The sequence below is a fragment of the Vanellus vanellus genome (assembly GCF_965231255.1).
Source record: "Vanellus vanellus genome assembly, chromosome: 5".
Classification (NCBI taxonomy): Eukaryota; Metazoa; Chordata; class Aves; order Charadriiformes; family Charadriidae; genus Vanellus; species Vanellus vanellus.
In genome coordinates this window covers 31,756,464-31,773,083 of record NC_138910.1, presented here as the reverse complement: position 1 = coordinate 31,773,083, position 16,620 = coordinate 31,756,464, and the positions used below count along the sequence as shown (strand labels likewise).

The following is a 16,620-nucleotide window of genomic DNA, read 5'->3' as shown; positions in this document are numbered from 1 at the left end:
AGTGGTAGGGCCATGTATCTATCTCCTGCCTTGTGTTGCTGGACTGTCACCCAAAGTGTCTGTAGCCATGGGATCACCTGACTTGTAAAAGGGAAGAGGAGGGCAGTGCAAAAGAACCTGGCCAGAGGGCTTTTTGAGGGTGCTGTGAGAAACTTCGAAAAGGTTAGTCATGGGACATTTGAAAGAAATTAGCACAGTGAGAGGAAGGATTGGATTAGCACAAGGTGCAGCAGATGACTGCAGAAGCAGATAGGAATTTGAGAAGCATTGGCAAGGGTCAAGTCAGTTTGACGTGGGATTCATGTTGTGCTGGGGCTGGGGGGAATATTATAAAAGGAAAAAGTTGCAGTGGGCAGGTGAGGAAATACGTCATTTTGGGGGTGTAAGAGTCTATTCATCCATAAACCTACAGATGTGAAACCCTTCCAACACTGGATTATTCTGTGCTATTTCTTGGGGAATTTTCTGGTCCCCATTGTCAAAGTACAACTTATCTTTGGATCTCAGAAATGGTGGAACAGGTGTCACACACAATCTCCTCCACTCTGATAGAGCTTACTGCCAGGGTATTTTCACAAACCATATCGTTCTGGCAACATTTAGACTTTCATAAATTCATTTCCTCCTCTGTGTATTTGCAAGGAGATTCTTCTTTATTTTGTTGGAGGGGAGCATGTTTCTTCTTTTTCTGATATTGTTTCTAAATCTGAAATATAAACGTGCCAGGTAGTGATGGCCAGGTTTTGCATTAGGGGCAGGGCACATGCTTGGTCTCATGATTCTCTGATGCTTGAGATGCAAGCAATTCCACCCGTGCAAAGTGTTGTATAAAATAGACTGTTTGTCAGCTTTACCCCAAGGCCTGTCTAGCTGGAAGGTGTCTGTGAGCTGAACACCTCTGAAGGTGGTACTACTGGTAAGGTGGCAGGTGTTCTTTGGAGGTTGAACACTGCAGCAGTGGGTTTTCAGAGGTGCTTAAAGACAGAAAGAAAACTTCTGTAAGGGCTGGGCAAGCTGCCATGTATTTAAGGCTGTGACAGGTGACCTCTGGCATATTTTGCTGTAGTGGTTAAAGACTTTTTCTAACTGGCTGCCCTACTGGGCATTGCTGCTTGCAGTAACAGCAGAACAGAGCATGCGCCAGCACCTTAGCTGTCTCGGTTCAGTTTCATGTTAGCTTAAACCTGTGTAAAGTAACATTAATTGCTTCATTTGGTAGGGGAGAGAAGTAAGACTCTGCCAGACTTAATCCAATCTCCTCTGCAACATTCCCTTGAAGTACCTCTACTATATTTTTTGTTGTATTGAAACGCTTCATTTTACAGGGCAGGTAAAATGTCTCATTTGGACATGTGTAATAGGTATAGAAATAACACCCTTCCATCAGTATTAGGTCAGGATGTAACAAGCAACTGAGAGTAATTGCCCATTGCAGGTAATGCATTTGGAAATCTGTATTAGAAATTAACGACCTGTTTATATAAGAGATTCTGTAATATTTTTTTTCTTTCATTCCTTTTTCATGGAAGTCCTGGTGGTATGACACACAGTGCCATTTCAGGAGCACAAATACAAGCAAGAGATGTGAAGAAAGACAAAGCATGTAAGCTGACATTCAGCTGAGAACCTCTCATATAGTGTGTGTTTTGCGCATTTAGTGCTTGTGTTTAACAATCTTAGCTGCTGCAGAAAATATTCTGTAAAATATCTTTCTCCCAATCTTTTTTTTGGGTGCATGCTGTTAGTGACATGTAAAGCACTGTTCTCCCTTGGCTTTAGGGGGTTCAGTTGAGAGCTGTATTCTGATGGTCCACAGCTCAGGCAGAAAGAATCTTCTCTGAAGAGTTAAGGATGAGAATGTAACAGCTCAGATTTAGATCCAAGCCTGGAGCTAAAGCTTCTATACTTCAGTGGGACTATTTTGTTCATAAAATTATCCACATGCTATATCTTTTTTTCATATCTTTTGTCACAGGATTAGAAATGCAGTAATTGTTCACTACAGAGATTAAAATATCATCAGAGGAAAAATATCAGTTAATTTAATAAATCAGTTTGTGCTACAACGAGAAATTCAAATTGATTAGCTATTAAGTATACCATAAAGGATATTTTTTAAAAATTAATGCTACACTGACATTTTCCTTTTAATGTATCATTTGTATTTTATGTAACAAGCATTGCTGGACTGAGTTATATGAATGACCAAGTGTTTTATGCGGGTTATTTCATTATCTGTCCTTGGAGAAGGTGAATGAAAAATAGCTCCAACTCAGTTTTAGCATCTTCATTTTGACAGCTGTAATATGTGTATTAAGGAATAGTCTGAAGTGTAGAGGAATATGTCAATTTGTAAAAGCTGGTGTCCTCTAAGTTCTTGATCTTAAAAGGGGGGAAAAAAAAAGAGAGAAACCGAGGGTATGTTTTGTGTGGTTGCCAAGTCTTCTTGAAACAGCTTGCACTCTTGAAACTAGGTGCAAGCTAGCTGAATCAGCACCACATTTATCAGTGGAAGACACTGATCACAGTAATAGCTGGAGCGTACAGCAAAGAAGAGACAAGTCAAATCTGACAAGGTGTTGTATGAAGTTTTTACGACCGATTTTAAACTGAGTCTGAGCATTGCTACAAAGAGTAAATTTGGCTAAGTGCTGTGGTAGGGTTTAATCAGCAAATTGAATTTAAATTTGAAGAATTATGTAGCTACTATCTTTGAAGCAACATAAATTGAGAGGTGTGGGTCTTTCACAAAGTACGATTATTGGGATTAGTTTGCTTCATACAAGATGCAGTTTTGAAATATACAGTTTTGGTATGAAATCAGTAAAGAGTGTGCTGAAAAAGCAGAACCTGAGGTTTTCAAGTGACAAAGATATTTTCCCATTATTTATTGTTTTGTATAGATTAATAGATTTTTTTTTTTTTTTAAGGCCAGAGAGGTTTGTTACCTGTAATCTCTTTTGTACTTGTTTCTGTGCCATGTGTTGGTACCTCGAGAACAGTTTTTTCCTATTTTTTTATTAATGTTCTTGTAAGGTGTTGGATCAGATTAAGTATTTAAATTGGTATGCCAGAGGGCAGGCCTCCATCAGTTGTCTGTAACATTACAACAGCTGCTAGATAGTAGATAGAAGGGCAAACTAGTCAAATAACTATTCCTTAGCATACGATTATCTATTAAACAGAGAATAATATCAGTCCAGCATGGTTTTGATGTCACTAGGTAGAAGGCATGCTTTTCTGAAAAGCAGTAAGGGAGATGAAGACTTGCAGAGTAATTTTAGAGCTAAGTTTTCCAGTCTGCATGGGAAATTTGATGACCTATATCTCATGTTCTGTTCCCGTTTGAGATAAAAAATAGCTAACAGCAAAAGACAAGAAGTAAATAAAAAAATGTTATGTAGGGACTACAGACTACAGTCATTTCTCAACACTTTCATTTAGTTGTCGGAACACACTAAATATTCAAAATGGAGTTGCCCCAACCTCATATTCTGTGTGATCTTCCTGCCTGCTGTATCCAGACATTTTATAACTCTGCTTCTAGCCATTGGGTGGGTTTGACAAAGAAACTAATTTGACTTCTTTCATCCTTGATTTAAGGAGGGGCGGGGAAACATTCTGATCTGAGATACCAGCAGACAGTAAGGCATTCAGAGTGGCAGAGTGGCCCAGTTGCCACGAAGAAGTCTTGTCGGACATAGTGAGACTCCAGCTCAGTGTCTTGGCAAAGTGGTTGAGCCACTGACTTAAGACAGATATAAGGTATGTGACTTTTAATAGAGAGTATCTGTTTATGGTATAGTAAAATAGAGATGGCAGGAAGAACCTTACTCATTTCAAGCATTTTTTTTTTTTTTTTAAATAATGGGCAATGGAAAGGGTTACTTTTTTTCTTCTGGCTCCTTATTTTTGAGGGTTTTCATAATTCAGTGTCTGCTCTTTATCAGACCAAAACTCAAAAATTCATTCCTTTTTCTTTCTTCTATCATCTTTTCCACATTTACCACAAAGTCATGTTATTTTTGAAAATGTGCTTCCTTGAATCTCATCTCTTTAATTAGAAACAGATGCATACAAAAGTTAATAACAAGATTTAAGTGCTATCAGTGGATACTGTAATGGAAGCACTTAGTTTCTGGAGTTTGAACTCCACTGAAGTGCTATGTTTCAAAGCAGAAGTTAAGGAAGGATTGTTGAAGTGCATTAAAAGAGATTTAGAAGAATTACGGGAACTATAATATCAGTCCACGTAGCAAAGGGCTCAAATGAGGAAAAGGAGAAAGTGTTTAAACTTAAAAACTTGGAAAGAACTAAGCTTTCCTTCTCATTTATGTACATCTATACCTTCTTATCAGTGTATAATAGAGTTAAATTTGGTTACCAAACCGAGCTTTTACTCCGTTTTGACTTAGTCTTTGCTGTTATTCTTTGTGTGTGACTTAATTTTAAAATGTGAAGATTCAAGCCTGTTCCTTACTGAAATCTAAGGCAGTTGGTTTTGACGGAAACAGGATTAGGCAACTAGACTCCCTTCCCTGTATTATTCTTCACCATGTGGTACAGTGTGTCTCACTTACTCAGCCACATAACTGGAAATAGAAAGCATATTGCAGGGTTTCTTAATCACATGCAAATTCCATTCATGTGCCCAAGTTTTCAGAGCAGACTTGGAGATTTAGCTATACAGACCCTGTATAGCTCAATAGGAGCTGTGTGGCTAAATCCTCTAAATTAGTTTTGGAAAAAAAAAAAAACAACAAAAACAACAAACCAGCCATGGAGCACTTGTCAGCCTAACCTCTTGGCACATTTAGCTGCTTTTTAAGATGGGATCTTCAGACAAATTTTCTGGCAAAAATTGAGGTTGCTGGTGAATGAGAAAACAGGAGCCGTTGAGTTCGTCTAAGGTATTCCTCCTCTTTAAAGCCTCAAAGATATCAATAATGACTAGGGCCCAAGAGACATGGCTGGGAGAAGCATGATACCCCTTCTATCCAGATTCATAACTATGAGGCAATTTAGAATGTTTTTGCAGAACTAATTCGGGGAAACTATGAAATTTGGACTAGTTTTGCTTTTTGGCAAGATTGAGCATTGCTGTGCAGGACATTAAGTGTTCTCATGTTTCTCTAATTGCACGTGCTTACCTGTAAGCATTAGTCTTTATAGGTGTATCTTTGACAGGTTGGGATTAAAACCTCCAAATGAATCTTTATTTTTGTTTTCTTTCTCCTTTCACAGCCAATATTCTCATTGAAGAGAGATGGCAGAAATCAATTCTCCTGTAAATATCAAGGAGAAGGTAGGTTCAAGTAACAGTACAATTCAAACCAAAATGATATTTGCATGCATAGTTCATCCCTGCTCCTTCCAACACTGTTCATGTACGTAACTTTAATATGCATTGACTCTGTGCATAAAGTTAAGTACACAGGCAGATATTGATAGGATTAGTATATTAAACTTGGTTGGAGAGAAACGTTTTTGCTTTTCTGCAAAGAGGCAATGTTTCGTCGGATAGACTTCTCTTATTCCTTTCTGATTCCTGTGCATGCTGATGCTGTGGAAAATAGCGCTTTGTGATGGTTGCTGCTGTACAAAATACAACCTTTGAAGAAACACACCCTTTAGAAAATAATTTTTCTGACCAAAAAATGTCATACCTGTAATACTTAAAGGCAATTCCTAAAATTACAGGGGCTGAAAAGAGTAGAATTTTTTTTCCTATGTAAGTACCTCTGCTTTTAACTGCGTTATATATGCTTGAGTATGTCCTCTCCATATCCTGGCTGATGTTAGACCCTCACTGCCCTTTCAAGAGCAGTAAAGAACCTAAAGTTAATTAGTATACAAATTTAAGGTAGGTCAGGAGATCTTTTATGACTTCCAGCAGGCAGATTGTGAAGAGACAATCGAACCCATAGATACTCCCCACCAACATAAGTAGGAAACCAGGACATTTGTCAAAGAATAGGAAAATAGGAGAGAGAGAAGTGGGAAGACTGTAGGAGTATAATGTGATAGGGTTGCCTTTTAAAAGAAGCCAAGATTTTGAGAGTTCTCCTGAATCATCCTGTTTTTATAAAATCAGGTTTTGTTCTATTTCATGTTGAGGAAGAGAGGTGGAGCTTTGCATTTAGGAAGTTCAGAAAAGACTAATGGATTCCTTGATTTACAGCTTCATTAAACCCAACGTGGCTCTGATACAGACTTTAAGCCAGTGTAATAAATGTTAAAGGCCAGAATCCAATTCTGTCAGCGAGCCCAAGTTTGTCCAGGTATCACTGAAAAGTTGATTAGGCCCATTCACTTCAGGAAAGATGCACAGGGAGAAAGGAACAAGACTGATTAAGTATCAAGGAAATACAGAACAGTGAGGGCAATGTGAAACTGAGAAATGTAGTCATCTTCTGCTGTATCATAAGACCTGCCTGTGACACATTACACATCCTGCAGGGCAGCAGGCATGTGAAATATTCTCGTCTCTCTAAGCCTGTCAATGAAATGGAAAAGAACAAAAATGTGTGTATGATTCCTTGGATTAACTCTTTTCCTGAGCTGATGGAAAAAATTATTCAGCAGAAAAAGATTTGCTTAACTTCAGTCTTGCAATTCAGAACTTCAGTTTTGCAGTTACGTGGACTGATAACAAGGGAGGAATCATTTGGCATGAGGAATGTGTGCAAGATACTGTAAATGTGGCTTTCAAATCCAGAAAAGTCCCAAGAAGTGATAGAGAATTAAGATGTAATATACTGCAGCATGACAGAGAAAAGAAATAGCCTTGAACTAGAGATCAGTAGTCAGATTTTTGTTAACTTGCTGTTTCGCTTCTGAGTTCACAAATAATTAACTTTTCAGTCAGGTAATGTATTTCTCAGAACTGATCATGACTTAGTAGTTAATGGCTTAGACATTGCCTTTGGTTTATAAACACTTGAGCAATCACAACAACTGCTGAGGTTCAAACTAGGCTTCCTCAAGTTTCAGATTGCTAATATTTCCTGAAAGAACAGTTACAAGCTGTTACCACCCACCCACGCGTGAATGAAGCTGCTGAGGAAACAGCGTAGCAAGTGACAATTTATACTAAGTAGTTCAGGTGGGAATAAATTCCTGTTCAGGCTCTTGTGTCCACCTGTCACTGCTTGCTCACTTTCTTTGCTTTCAAAAGGATGTAGACCCTTTTTGCTTTATACCCTCTGATAGGAAACAATTCTTTACCCGATGCGCTACCCAGGTGTCTGCTTTTTGAGTAGTTTTTCGTCGTATTAGTTGTTACCTCCTGAATCACTCATTGTGCTTGAGGATTTGCTTGTCAACGTGAATCTCGGTGATGACTATCTACCATAGTCCTTAACAACAGCACAGGGTTGAAATATAGAGCAGCATGATGGATTTTGCAATAGAAAGTAATGCCATCAAATCCTATCCCCTAGTGCCAGAGTGCTGGAAGGTAAATTACAGCAACTCTCAAAATGCAACTCAGTAAATCAAGTGAAGTTCTGCTTATTTAGTGTGTAGCTTGGATTTTTTATTAATATATTCAGTTTTACAAGTGCATGGTTTCAGAAATCATCTGTTTGTCTTTTGCTAGTTTAAGAATGAAGAACTGCAACAGGACTTTATTCACACTAGATATCTGCTATTCAGAATCTAATATCTGCTGGGAGTATTTAAAATCAAATGTTTACGAGCATATACGTTTTAAGGCAAGAAAATAACTGGATCGATACGCTCAGTAATAAATAGTTCCTCTCTTTATTTCTGTATCTTCCATCAGTATTTAGTGCCACTAAATCCCTATGCGAAAGTGAAAACCTAGGTTAACAGCAATTAACATTTTATTGCAAAATCACTGGGTTTTATTCTGGAAAATATAGAATAATAACCTACTAAAAAAAAGCTTAGTGACTGAACAGCATAAACTTTGTGAACTCTACTTACATCAGCTGACCAGCTAGCCTGTCCATTTCACCTGGACAAATCTGTCTTGTTTTAAAATGAGATTGCCATGGCGCAGAACCTCCATTTGACATCTCATTCAGCGACAAACTGAGTAACTCCAAAGCAACTGTAGCTCTAGAACCCTCCCAGTAATGCACTACAAATATGAGGAAAGGGTTCAATGGATAGGTCCTGTTGAGTTGGCTTTAATTATGTTTGCACATAGACTGCTAAACATAAGGACTTCATTTAACTGTTTGAAAAGCAGACATATTGACAGTGTCCTGGTAAGAGGGTACAAATCAAATCCATTTCTCACTTAGAAAACTTACAGAGCAAGATGTGGTCATGTTACACAACAACAAAGCAGTGAGTTTAATACTTACTTTTGTCCACCTTTTTTGCAGGGGGTATTTCTGGGAAACAAAACCAAGATTTATAAATCTTATTACTTTTGCTGAGCTCCACAAATCCATTGCCATCAACACAAATATAAGCAGGTCTTGTTTAAAAACAGACTAGAATACAGTTTCTTCCCAGTTCTCCTTTTCTTCTACCTCAGTGCTTGCAGATCGTAATATATTTAAGACTTTGATCCTGCTAAGACTTAAATGAAGCCAAAGGAGCTGTACATCTGCACACAAATACTTATTCTTATAAGTTTCTGCAAAAGTAGAACACAAGTTTCTCCTTAAATTGAACACTTTCTCTGTGACAAAAATGTAGTACAGAGCCCATGAAGTTTTGGCATAATGTTTGGTTTGTGTGTTGGTTTTGTTTGTGTGGTTTGTTTTTGCTTTTAATGGTGGCCTTTCCTCATGTTCTCTCTGTTGATCAAGGAAATAAGACCTCTGCCTCTGTTCTAAGGGTGATGTGGGGCTGAGGCAGACATTTTGGGCATTACGCTCACACATGGGCTCTGTAAGACCCTGACCCCTAACTTGAGTCATAAGAGAATGCTACTGTAGTACTGATACTTGTATAATTCATTCTTGGCATTTCAGCTGAAAAACTTCATAAAGTCAATAGGTTAAACATCCTATTTTATATCTTTTCTTTTTCTTTTTCGCCCTGAGAGATTTACATAAATGTTGGCCTGCAATATCAGGAAGGCTAATGGAAGTTTCCATAGCTGGCAGAGTCTCCTGCAGCTGTGATAATCTTGTGGGGAGCCAGGACTGTTCTGATTACCATATTTTCATGCATATAACCTACAGATTTTCTGGAATAACAAAAATTCTGTATTTCAGCAGCCGTGAGGGTTGTTACGTGCCTGCATAGCTAGTACAAGAAGTTTACCATCAGGATCTTTCTCAGAATAATTCCCACTGCCCTCACCCTTGCTGCAGTCTTCCTTCACTATGCTACTCTCCCTCTTTCCTCTGATTATACTTATCTCTGCCTGAAAATACAATATAACTGAGGACTTCTTTTCTAGTATCAGGATTTTCTGAGACTGAGTTATACACAGTTCAGATACTATGCACACAAATTCACTGGATTAAGAGATAAAATGTGCCAAACTCATTGGCTTCAATCCAAAATAATTCCGTAAAATAAATGGAGGTATTCAAGCATTAACCTCATCACCAGAAGAGGTGCTGAGATTCTGAATGACTATGCCTCCAAAGAAGAAGCAATTTGAGTAAGGCGTACAAGTGAGATATTGTCTCCTGCAACAATTAGACCATCTTAGTTTAACAAGAGGAGAGTGAATATCTGGCACTCCCCAGGGTAGCCGTTAAGCTCTTGCACATGATTTTGGTTTTGATCCAAAGAAATATTGGGAATTGTTCAAACCTCAGGGCTTGCTGTTGGGCCTATCATATATTCACATATTTGAACAAGTGAGATCTGGTGCTAGCTGGAATTAGCAAAATTCTCATTCAGATGAAAATTCTCTTCTTGGGATTCTGTTAGAAGTGAAATTTTGCTGAAGTTCTCTTGAAAGACTTGCTTTTTCACTTGTCATTTCCAGTATCAGAGCTGTAGGAGCAGATGGGCAGGATTATTCCATAAACTGCAGGAAGGAATTTTTTTTCAGATGTGGTTTGAGGGGTTTCATAGTTTTGTTTACATTACATCATAACTGTGGTTTTCATAAGTGACAGTCAGCATGCAAGAAAAGAGTAGGATTCATAGTGGAAGGAATGGAGGTAGTATATAAATTTAAAATCATACATTACAAAAGCAGATGTTTCCAATCTATGATTTCAGTAAGTCTCCTTAAAGTTGACCTTTGCAGCTGTTCCTTGCCCATGTGTTAAAGTAGATGAACTTAGTCCAAAGACCAACAAAGTTGATAAAAATGCACTTGTGTCACTTGATGAGCCATTTAACTTGGCTTAAAGATATTGTAGATTCATGTCTCTAAATAGTGCTGTTATTATTCAAGCAGAACAGTTCCTACTGAGCCAAATTTTTAACATGTTCTTTCAGATTGTCTATTTTTTCAACTTAATTCATTTAAAAATCTGGGGCATAGGGGCGACATAATAAATCCATGATGATTGCCTAAAGTAGTTTACTGCAGCAAGTAGAATTTGTTTTGTGTTTATTGGGGATAAATGATCTGAAGGTATCAGTGTTATCAACAGGTCATGTTGTGGAAACAGATGTGCAGACCTGACCAAAGCTTTTATTTTGCTCAAAGGGAATGCTAAGAACACTTGTTCAGTGTGTCATGATGAACTTGGTTAGTAAAGCTTCTGGAAAAATGTCTCCGATGTAGGAAATAGGCTCTTAATGCAGCAAAGTGAAGTTGTATTTATGAAATATGTTTGTGTAGGAGTTCTTCAAAACCTTTACAGATCCTGCCATGAAGTGCTTTTAAAATGCTTAATGTAGCCAGGATATCTGCTAATGCTAAATTCCTAGATTATAGAAACCAACAGAGTTCTGCAGTCCGCCCTCCTTCCCTGCATCCCTTGCAGGATTTGGGTCAACCCCAACTGGAGGTGTAATCTAGTTGAACATGACCTATACTGCTACCTGTCCTTAGTTGCAGTGGGCATATACAGTGTGTATGTGTACATAAAGATTTGTTACTGACATGCAGTAAAAATAAAATAGAAAAATGTCAGTATATTTGTTGATTACCATACTTCTAAATGAATTTAGGTCCTAACTTGGAGAAAATCTGTTGATCTTAATGTTTAGTACAAAGTGAAGGTGGATCTGTGTTGGTGTTCCTAACCAAGTAAGAATATTTCTGAGTAAGTGACCATAGTAGTAACGTACTTCAAGGGGATTAGAGCAGCTGTATTCAGCGGTTCAGAACAGCCCTGAGCTTTCAGCAGAGAAGTTTAATTTGTCACGATGTCAGAAATATATAAACAAATTCTCTGAACCCCGGATACGTTACTTATTCACCAGAAACATCCTCTTTGAGATGATGCCAAGGGGGAGCAGATGGAGTAGAGCAGCAAACAGGCAGTGGTTGATTCCATGTTATTACAGTTGCCTGGGAACCATTTGAAACTTGATAGAGAACCTAAAGGACTCGGATGAATACACAGTAATATCAGCTTGGTTCTTGGTGCAGAGGAGGTAATCTGCTGTCACAACTTTCAGGCAGGCTGTATTTCTTTTTAAGCTTGACTTATCAGGAAAGTCTCATGAGATGGGTGTTCAACGAGGACTTCAAGTAAGATACCATGAGAGGTTAGAATTTCAGTGTCCTCCTCTCCTGTGTGCAATGCTGCTCAGAAGTAACCTGTTACAGAATTTATTTATTTTTTTAAGGTGAGCCAAAAATTTGTCCCAAGTGAGATTGCCTATAGTTTAACAGTTATCCTCAGAAAAATAGTCAAATGTATCTGATCAGACCTTGGGGATTTTATTTTCAGGTAGAAACATCTTATCTTGGAAGGACTTGGAACTTTTTTCAGTTTTGATATCACTTCTATGAAGTCCTCAGCAATTTGTGTAAGAGAGTGATAAAAATCACCTCATGACTGTGGAATTCTGGTCCTGACAAGATGCAACCTGGTTCAAATTGCAGCAATTTTAACAGAGCTTGAGCAAGCATTTCAAGCGAAGTGTGTGCTTAAGACTTCAACTCAGAAAAGTGGGTAAAACTCTTCTAAACTTTGAACTAACTTTAACCTTATCCAGAAGAGTAGCTAGGTCCACAGGAATTAAATGCATGCTTGCAAGATAGGTCTCTGGATCGTGGGTTTAAATGGAGGTGGACTTGGGTTCTGCCTTCCATGTTCTTGAGCATACACAGTTTTCAAGATCACAGCTTTATATTTTAGATCTGTGATTGCTTTGAAGTATTTTTTGTAAGCTGAAATTCTGAGCAAGTCATCTTAATAGTAAGCAAAGAAATGTGCTTTCCGGTCAGGCTACAGGAGGGAAAGTCCAAGAATTTAATTACTGTCAGTGACAGCCTCTCAACTAATGCTGACATTAACAGTACAGTTATCTGTGGTTCAGAAGGTATGTTGCTGAATTCTCTTCATGTCCTGGAATGCTTGTCTAGCATCCAGATGATGACGGAAGTTCACTGGGAATCTACACTGGATAAAGACAGCATGATTCACAAAATCGTTAAAATAGTTGACTTCCCTGCAGTCTGTCTGGTAATTTTGTTCTTCCTATGATCAGGTTTCACCGAGTAGGAAAAAACTGTTTTTTCCCACATACACAGAAATAAATCTAATAAAGTAGAATGCTGTGAGTTTGTTCTTGCAGACTGTTAGGTATTAATGCAGTATCACTGCATGTTAGGAGATTCTTTGGCTCTTGTACTTTTTTTTCATCCTTTAGGATGTTAAATATTTTCAAAAAGGAATTTGTTGATGAAAAGTCGTACCATCTTTGATTACTCCAGTTCCATAATCTGTTGCTTACATGTTGAGAAGATGGATGTTCTTGGTAAGTTTGAGGAGTGCAAGTTTAGAGAGAGAAAGCTGGGAATTATCTCCTGCCTTGGAATACCTACCTATCATACCTTTAATAAAAACTAGCTGTATATAGTTTTCTGGATTGGGAAGTGCCTGACTTCTCTCAGGCAGCTGGAGACTTGTAAGCAGTTGAGGTATACAGCTATACTGGCAAAAGGGCTGGTTTATCATGTGAACTATCAGGTGAACCAGAGGAGCCAGCATACCTGGGCTGCCTAGATCCAGCTCACATCCAGTCCTTTAATATATCTTCCACTTCTCATCTTGTATTTGTATAAGCGTTCCTGGAGCTTTGCTGTGCCTCTGTTCATCACAGTCTGTGATATGTCTATTATGACCTTCAGCTCTAGAAATGCGTTAGTGTTAGGCTTATGCTGTCAGGAAGGTTGTCTACCCCTCCCTTTGGCTTTTCGCTATGTCCCTTTCCAGAAATATGAGACACGTTTTGCATGTGGAGACAGACCTGAGCTTCAAACATAGAAATCTACACACGTTTTTGAAACCAGGGTGAAAGGACTAAGAGGTAGAATATAAAGGATCTTGAAATTTGCATTTCTAGGCTAAGGCTGTCATATGGCCTTGTCTCCTTCAACATGCCTTGTCTTCTCCCAGATACACTGCCAGGTCACAGTTTGAGACTTGTAGCCGTTTGTCAATAATTTCTGGATGCCCACAAATCACTGACTTTTTTGTTGGTTGCGTACAATAGTTCCAGTGTATTCTGGATGAAAACATCAGTCAAGCAGTGCATATGTGGGAGACCTGGTGTCTGGCACACAGATCTGTCTGGTTTTGAAATTCCAGAAAAAAAATATGGTAACATTATTCCATTTTGTTCATAAATTTTTTTAAGACAAAATATTTTATTTCGGAACAAAACCTCTTAGGATTTCTCCTCTGTTGGAATTCTGGGTTTACATCTGCTTTTGTTGTTTCTGAAAAGAGCAGTATATATATTCTTTTCTTAATATTGACATATCCTACTGGTCACAAATTTTAGTTTTCATCTGTCTTATCCTGCATAAGTCGCTGCAGAAATATGAAAAGCAGAAACACCAACAACTTGTAGGTATCCTGAGTATCATAGCATACATACACGATGGAAGCAGATTAAGAAAGTGTAAGTCACTTCTGATTTGGAATTTCCTAAGTCCTGGATGCTTTACTTCACAAGCTGGTGTTCTTTTCCTGAGGAAATTTTTCATGAAACTTCTTAACTTTTTGATTTTCTAAATGGAAAGATAAACAAATGTATATTTTGTACAACAGTCAGCTAAGGATATTGTTGGGTTTTGACAGTAGAACTGTTGAGCTCTGCAGTACATTTGTGTTCCCTAAATTGAATTTTTATATAGTCCAACTAAAACGGGACTCTGTCCACAGTGTTGGTCATATGCTTAATTTCTTTTCTCTGTATTGACAAGTATTCTTCCTAAGATCGTCATCTTGCATTTTTTGGGGTTATCTTCACAACTAGAATGTTTCCGTAACCTTTTTGTATTTAATCATAGTATTCATTGGATGAAGCATCATTTAGCTTTTAATTCCGTTTTTTCTATTAATCAAATATTTCTTAACAAAGACTATACAGCACAAACAAAGTCTTCAGTAGATTCTGTAGTCTAAAACAGTCTGCCTGATCGAGTTCTTGTGTGGCAGTGTTCTCCACCCGACAGATGTTCTTCTTAATGTCTTTAAGAAATTTCCAAACTGCAGTGTGTGGCGAGTTGCCTGATCCGTCCTGTGGTCTTGGCCTCACTTTGTTGTTTCCAGATGCTTCTTGAGGCTCCCAGGCCTTTCATAGCAAAGAAGGGCCTAGAAGCCATATGAAATTCCCATGCTTACATTCAAAGATGGTTAGAATACACTAGATATTTCCTTTTAATATTTTTCCTGTAAGCAGTTGCCACAAGGAGATTATGCAATTCTGAGTAGGCAGAGAGATGATCCACATGATTGTGAAAGAAGGGGGGTGGAGGATGGGGTGAGAATATGAAGATGTAATCCACATGGTGGAAATGTTTGGCAACTACCAGCTTGAACATAAAATGGACTGCAGCTTGTGGCCTGCTCTACCCTAGTCTTTGCCAACTTTTATTGTTATGGAGCCAGCTCAGTTCATACTTGTTGCAGCTTTATCAGAAGATGAATAAAACTCCTTTTTCCAGGGCTTTCTCTGCACATCCTGTTGATTTGGAGTGTTTATCACTTGAATGCCTGCAGTGTACAGAGAGCTATACTTGCTACTTCCCTCCCCATGCGTACACGTCAGCTGAAGAGATAAGCTTGAGGAGACAGAGATTTTCTGCGTAGTTTCTGGCAAGCCTCTGGTTCAAGTGGTCCGCTTGGCAACCTATCCTGTCTGAACTTCCAACATAAAGTTACCTGTGTTTACTGGAGACTCCAAAGCAGCTAGCTGTTGGGTTGGGACCTAGCTTGTGGGCAAGCCTGCAAACATTAGACATATTAGATAGGCCTTTGAAGAGGGTCTTTGGGAAGTAGACAAGCAATTTAACTCCACTGCCCTCTAAATTATGGTTGTGGTCTGAGTTGTCCAAGGCTAGACTTGCTACTTGAAATGTGAGGTTCACAATTGTGAGGTTGCAGGGATGGGTGATGAGATGAGGGACAGGAGCAGAGTAAATAGTACTAAGTGGATGTTCTAAAGTTGTGTTCTGAAGTCAGAAAGTGGCCTTCCTTACATAGTGAAAGAGAGAAGCTCATCTAGAAAGCATCTTCCAGAAAGTTTGATCCTGTGTGGATTTAGCTGAAGCAAGTATCAACCTTTTGCAGTGCTGAACCTAAGTCCAGCAAGCATCGTGAATCAGAGCTGTCATCAATGTGCATTAACAGAACCTGAAATGAGTTGTGGCTTATGTTAGTGTACAGGGCAGGGAAAAACAGTGGTGGAGGAATGGGGTGAACATACTACAGCAAAATAAGATTTTTTTGGGGTCATAAATCTGAGCACTGGTGCTCACCAGAAGATGAGCACTTCACTGATAGGGACTCCATAAAGGGTATCTAGAAAGATTGTTCTTCAGCATCTAAATGGGCAGCTAAGACAGGGTAGAGTGAATGCTCTCACCACGTAAGCCAGCCTAGTTCCCTTAAACAGATCTGTCTTCACATATTATTTTTTTACAATTATATGTCACAGTACAATAAAAAGTCCACCAGTGCTTCACAATCAGAAATTAGTGTGACAACATTGTCATGCAGTAAATAAAGTACACTTTAATCAAGGATGTTTTCCCACAGAGAGATAGCAAAGAAGGGTGCCGGGTAAACATTTGCAGTGCAATAACAAGTTTCTAATAGTAAATACATGCTGGATAGCTTGACACAGAAGCTCAAAAAGCTGATTTGGAACAACTAGACTGGTTTTGGCACTGATTCTCTTGGGTTTTTTTCAGACTACTACCATAGGCTTTTATTAGTTTTGTTAATTAGGTTTAACCAAGTATTTTTATTTTGGTACTACCTAGTAAAGCTTGTTGAGCATTAAAACAATATAGTAATTAAGTTTCATGTAACTATTTATTCTCAGCTATTTTACATGGGCATGAGAAAGTAAATCATCAACATGATACCAGTAAGAGTATTTTATTTAAAACACAGTGGGTTGAACTCCTATTTGGTATAAATGAATACTGAAAACAATACAGTAATAGCAAATGCTGTGAAATTGAAGCGTGGCATGCCAGAATCATCTGTGGGTGTAACACCTCATCCATCAGCAGAGTTTCCTGAAGGAAGC

At 38.4% G+C, this 16,620-nt stretch overlaps 1 protein-coding gene across 2 annotated transcripts in view; it reads left to right on the top strand.

Moving 5' to 3' along the window:
- Positions 1-16,620, top strand: part of SPATS2L (spermatogenesis associated serine rich 2 like) — a 68,040-nt gene that overhangs the window by 17,212 nt on the left and 34,208 nt on the right. The window contains exons 1-2 of one of the 2 annotated variants that reach the window (XM_082483662.1): positions 4,846-4,910; positions 5,245-5,305. In XM_082483662.1, the coding sequence (XP_082339788.1) occupies positions 5,267-5,305 (39 nt within the window). In that variant the 5' untranslated portion in view covers positions 4,846-4,910; positions 5,245-5,266. Of the gene's footprint in view, positions 1-4,845; positions 4,911-5,244; positions 5,306-16,620 lie in introns of those variants that run through there. The other variant, XM_082483663.1, reaches the window with a different exon arrangement.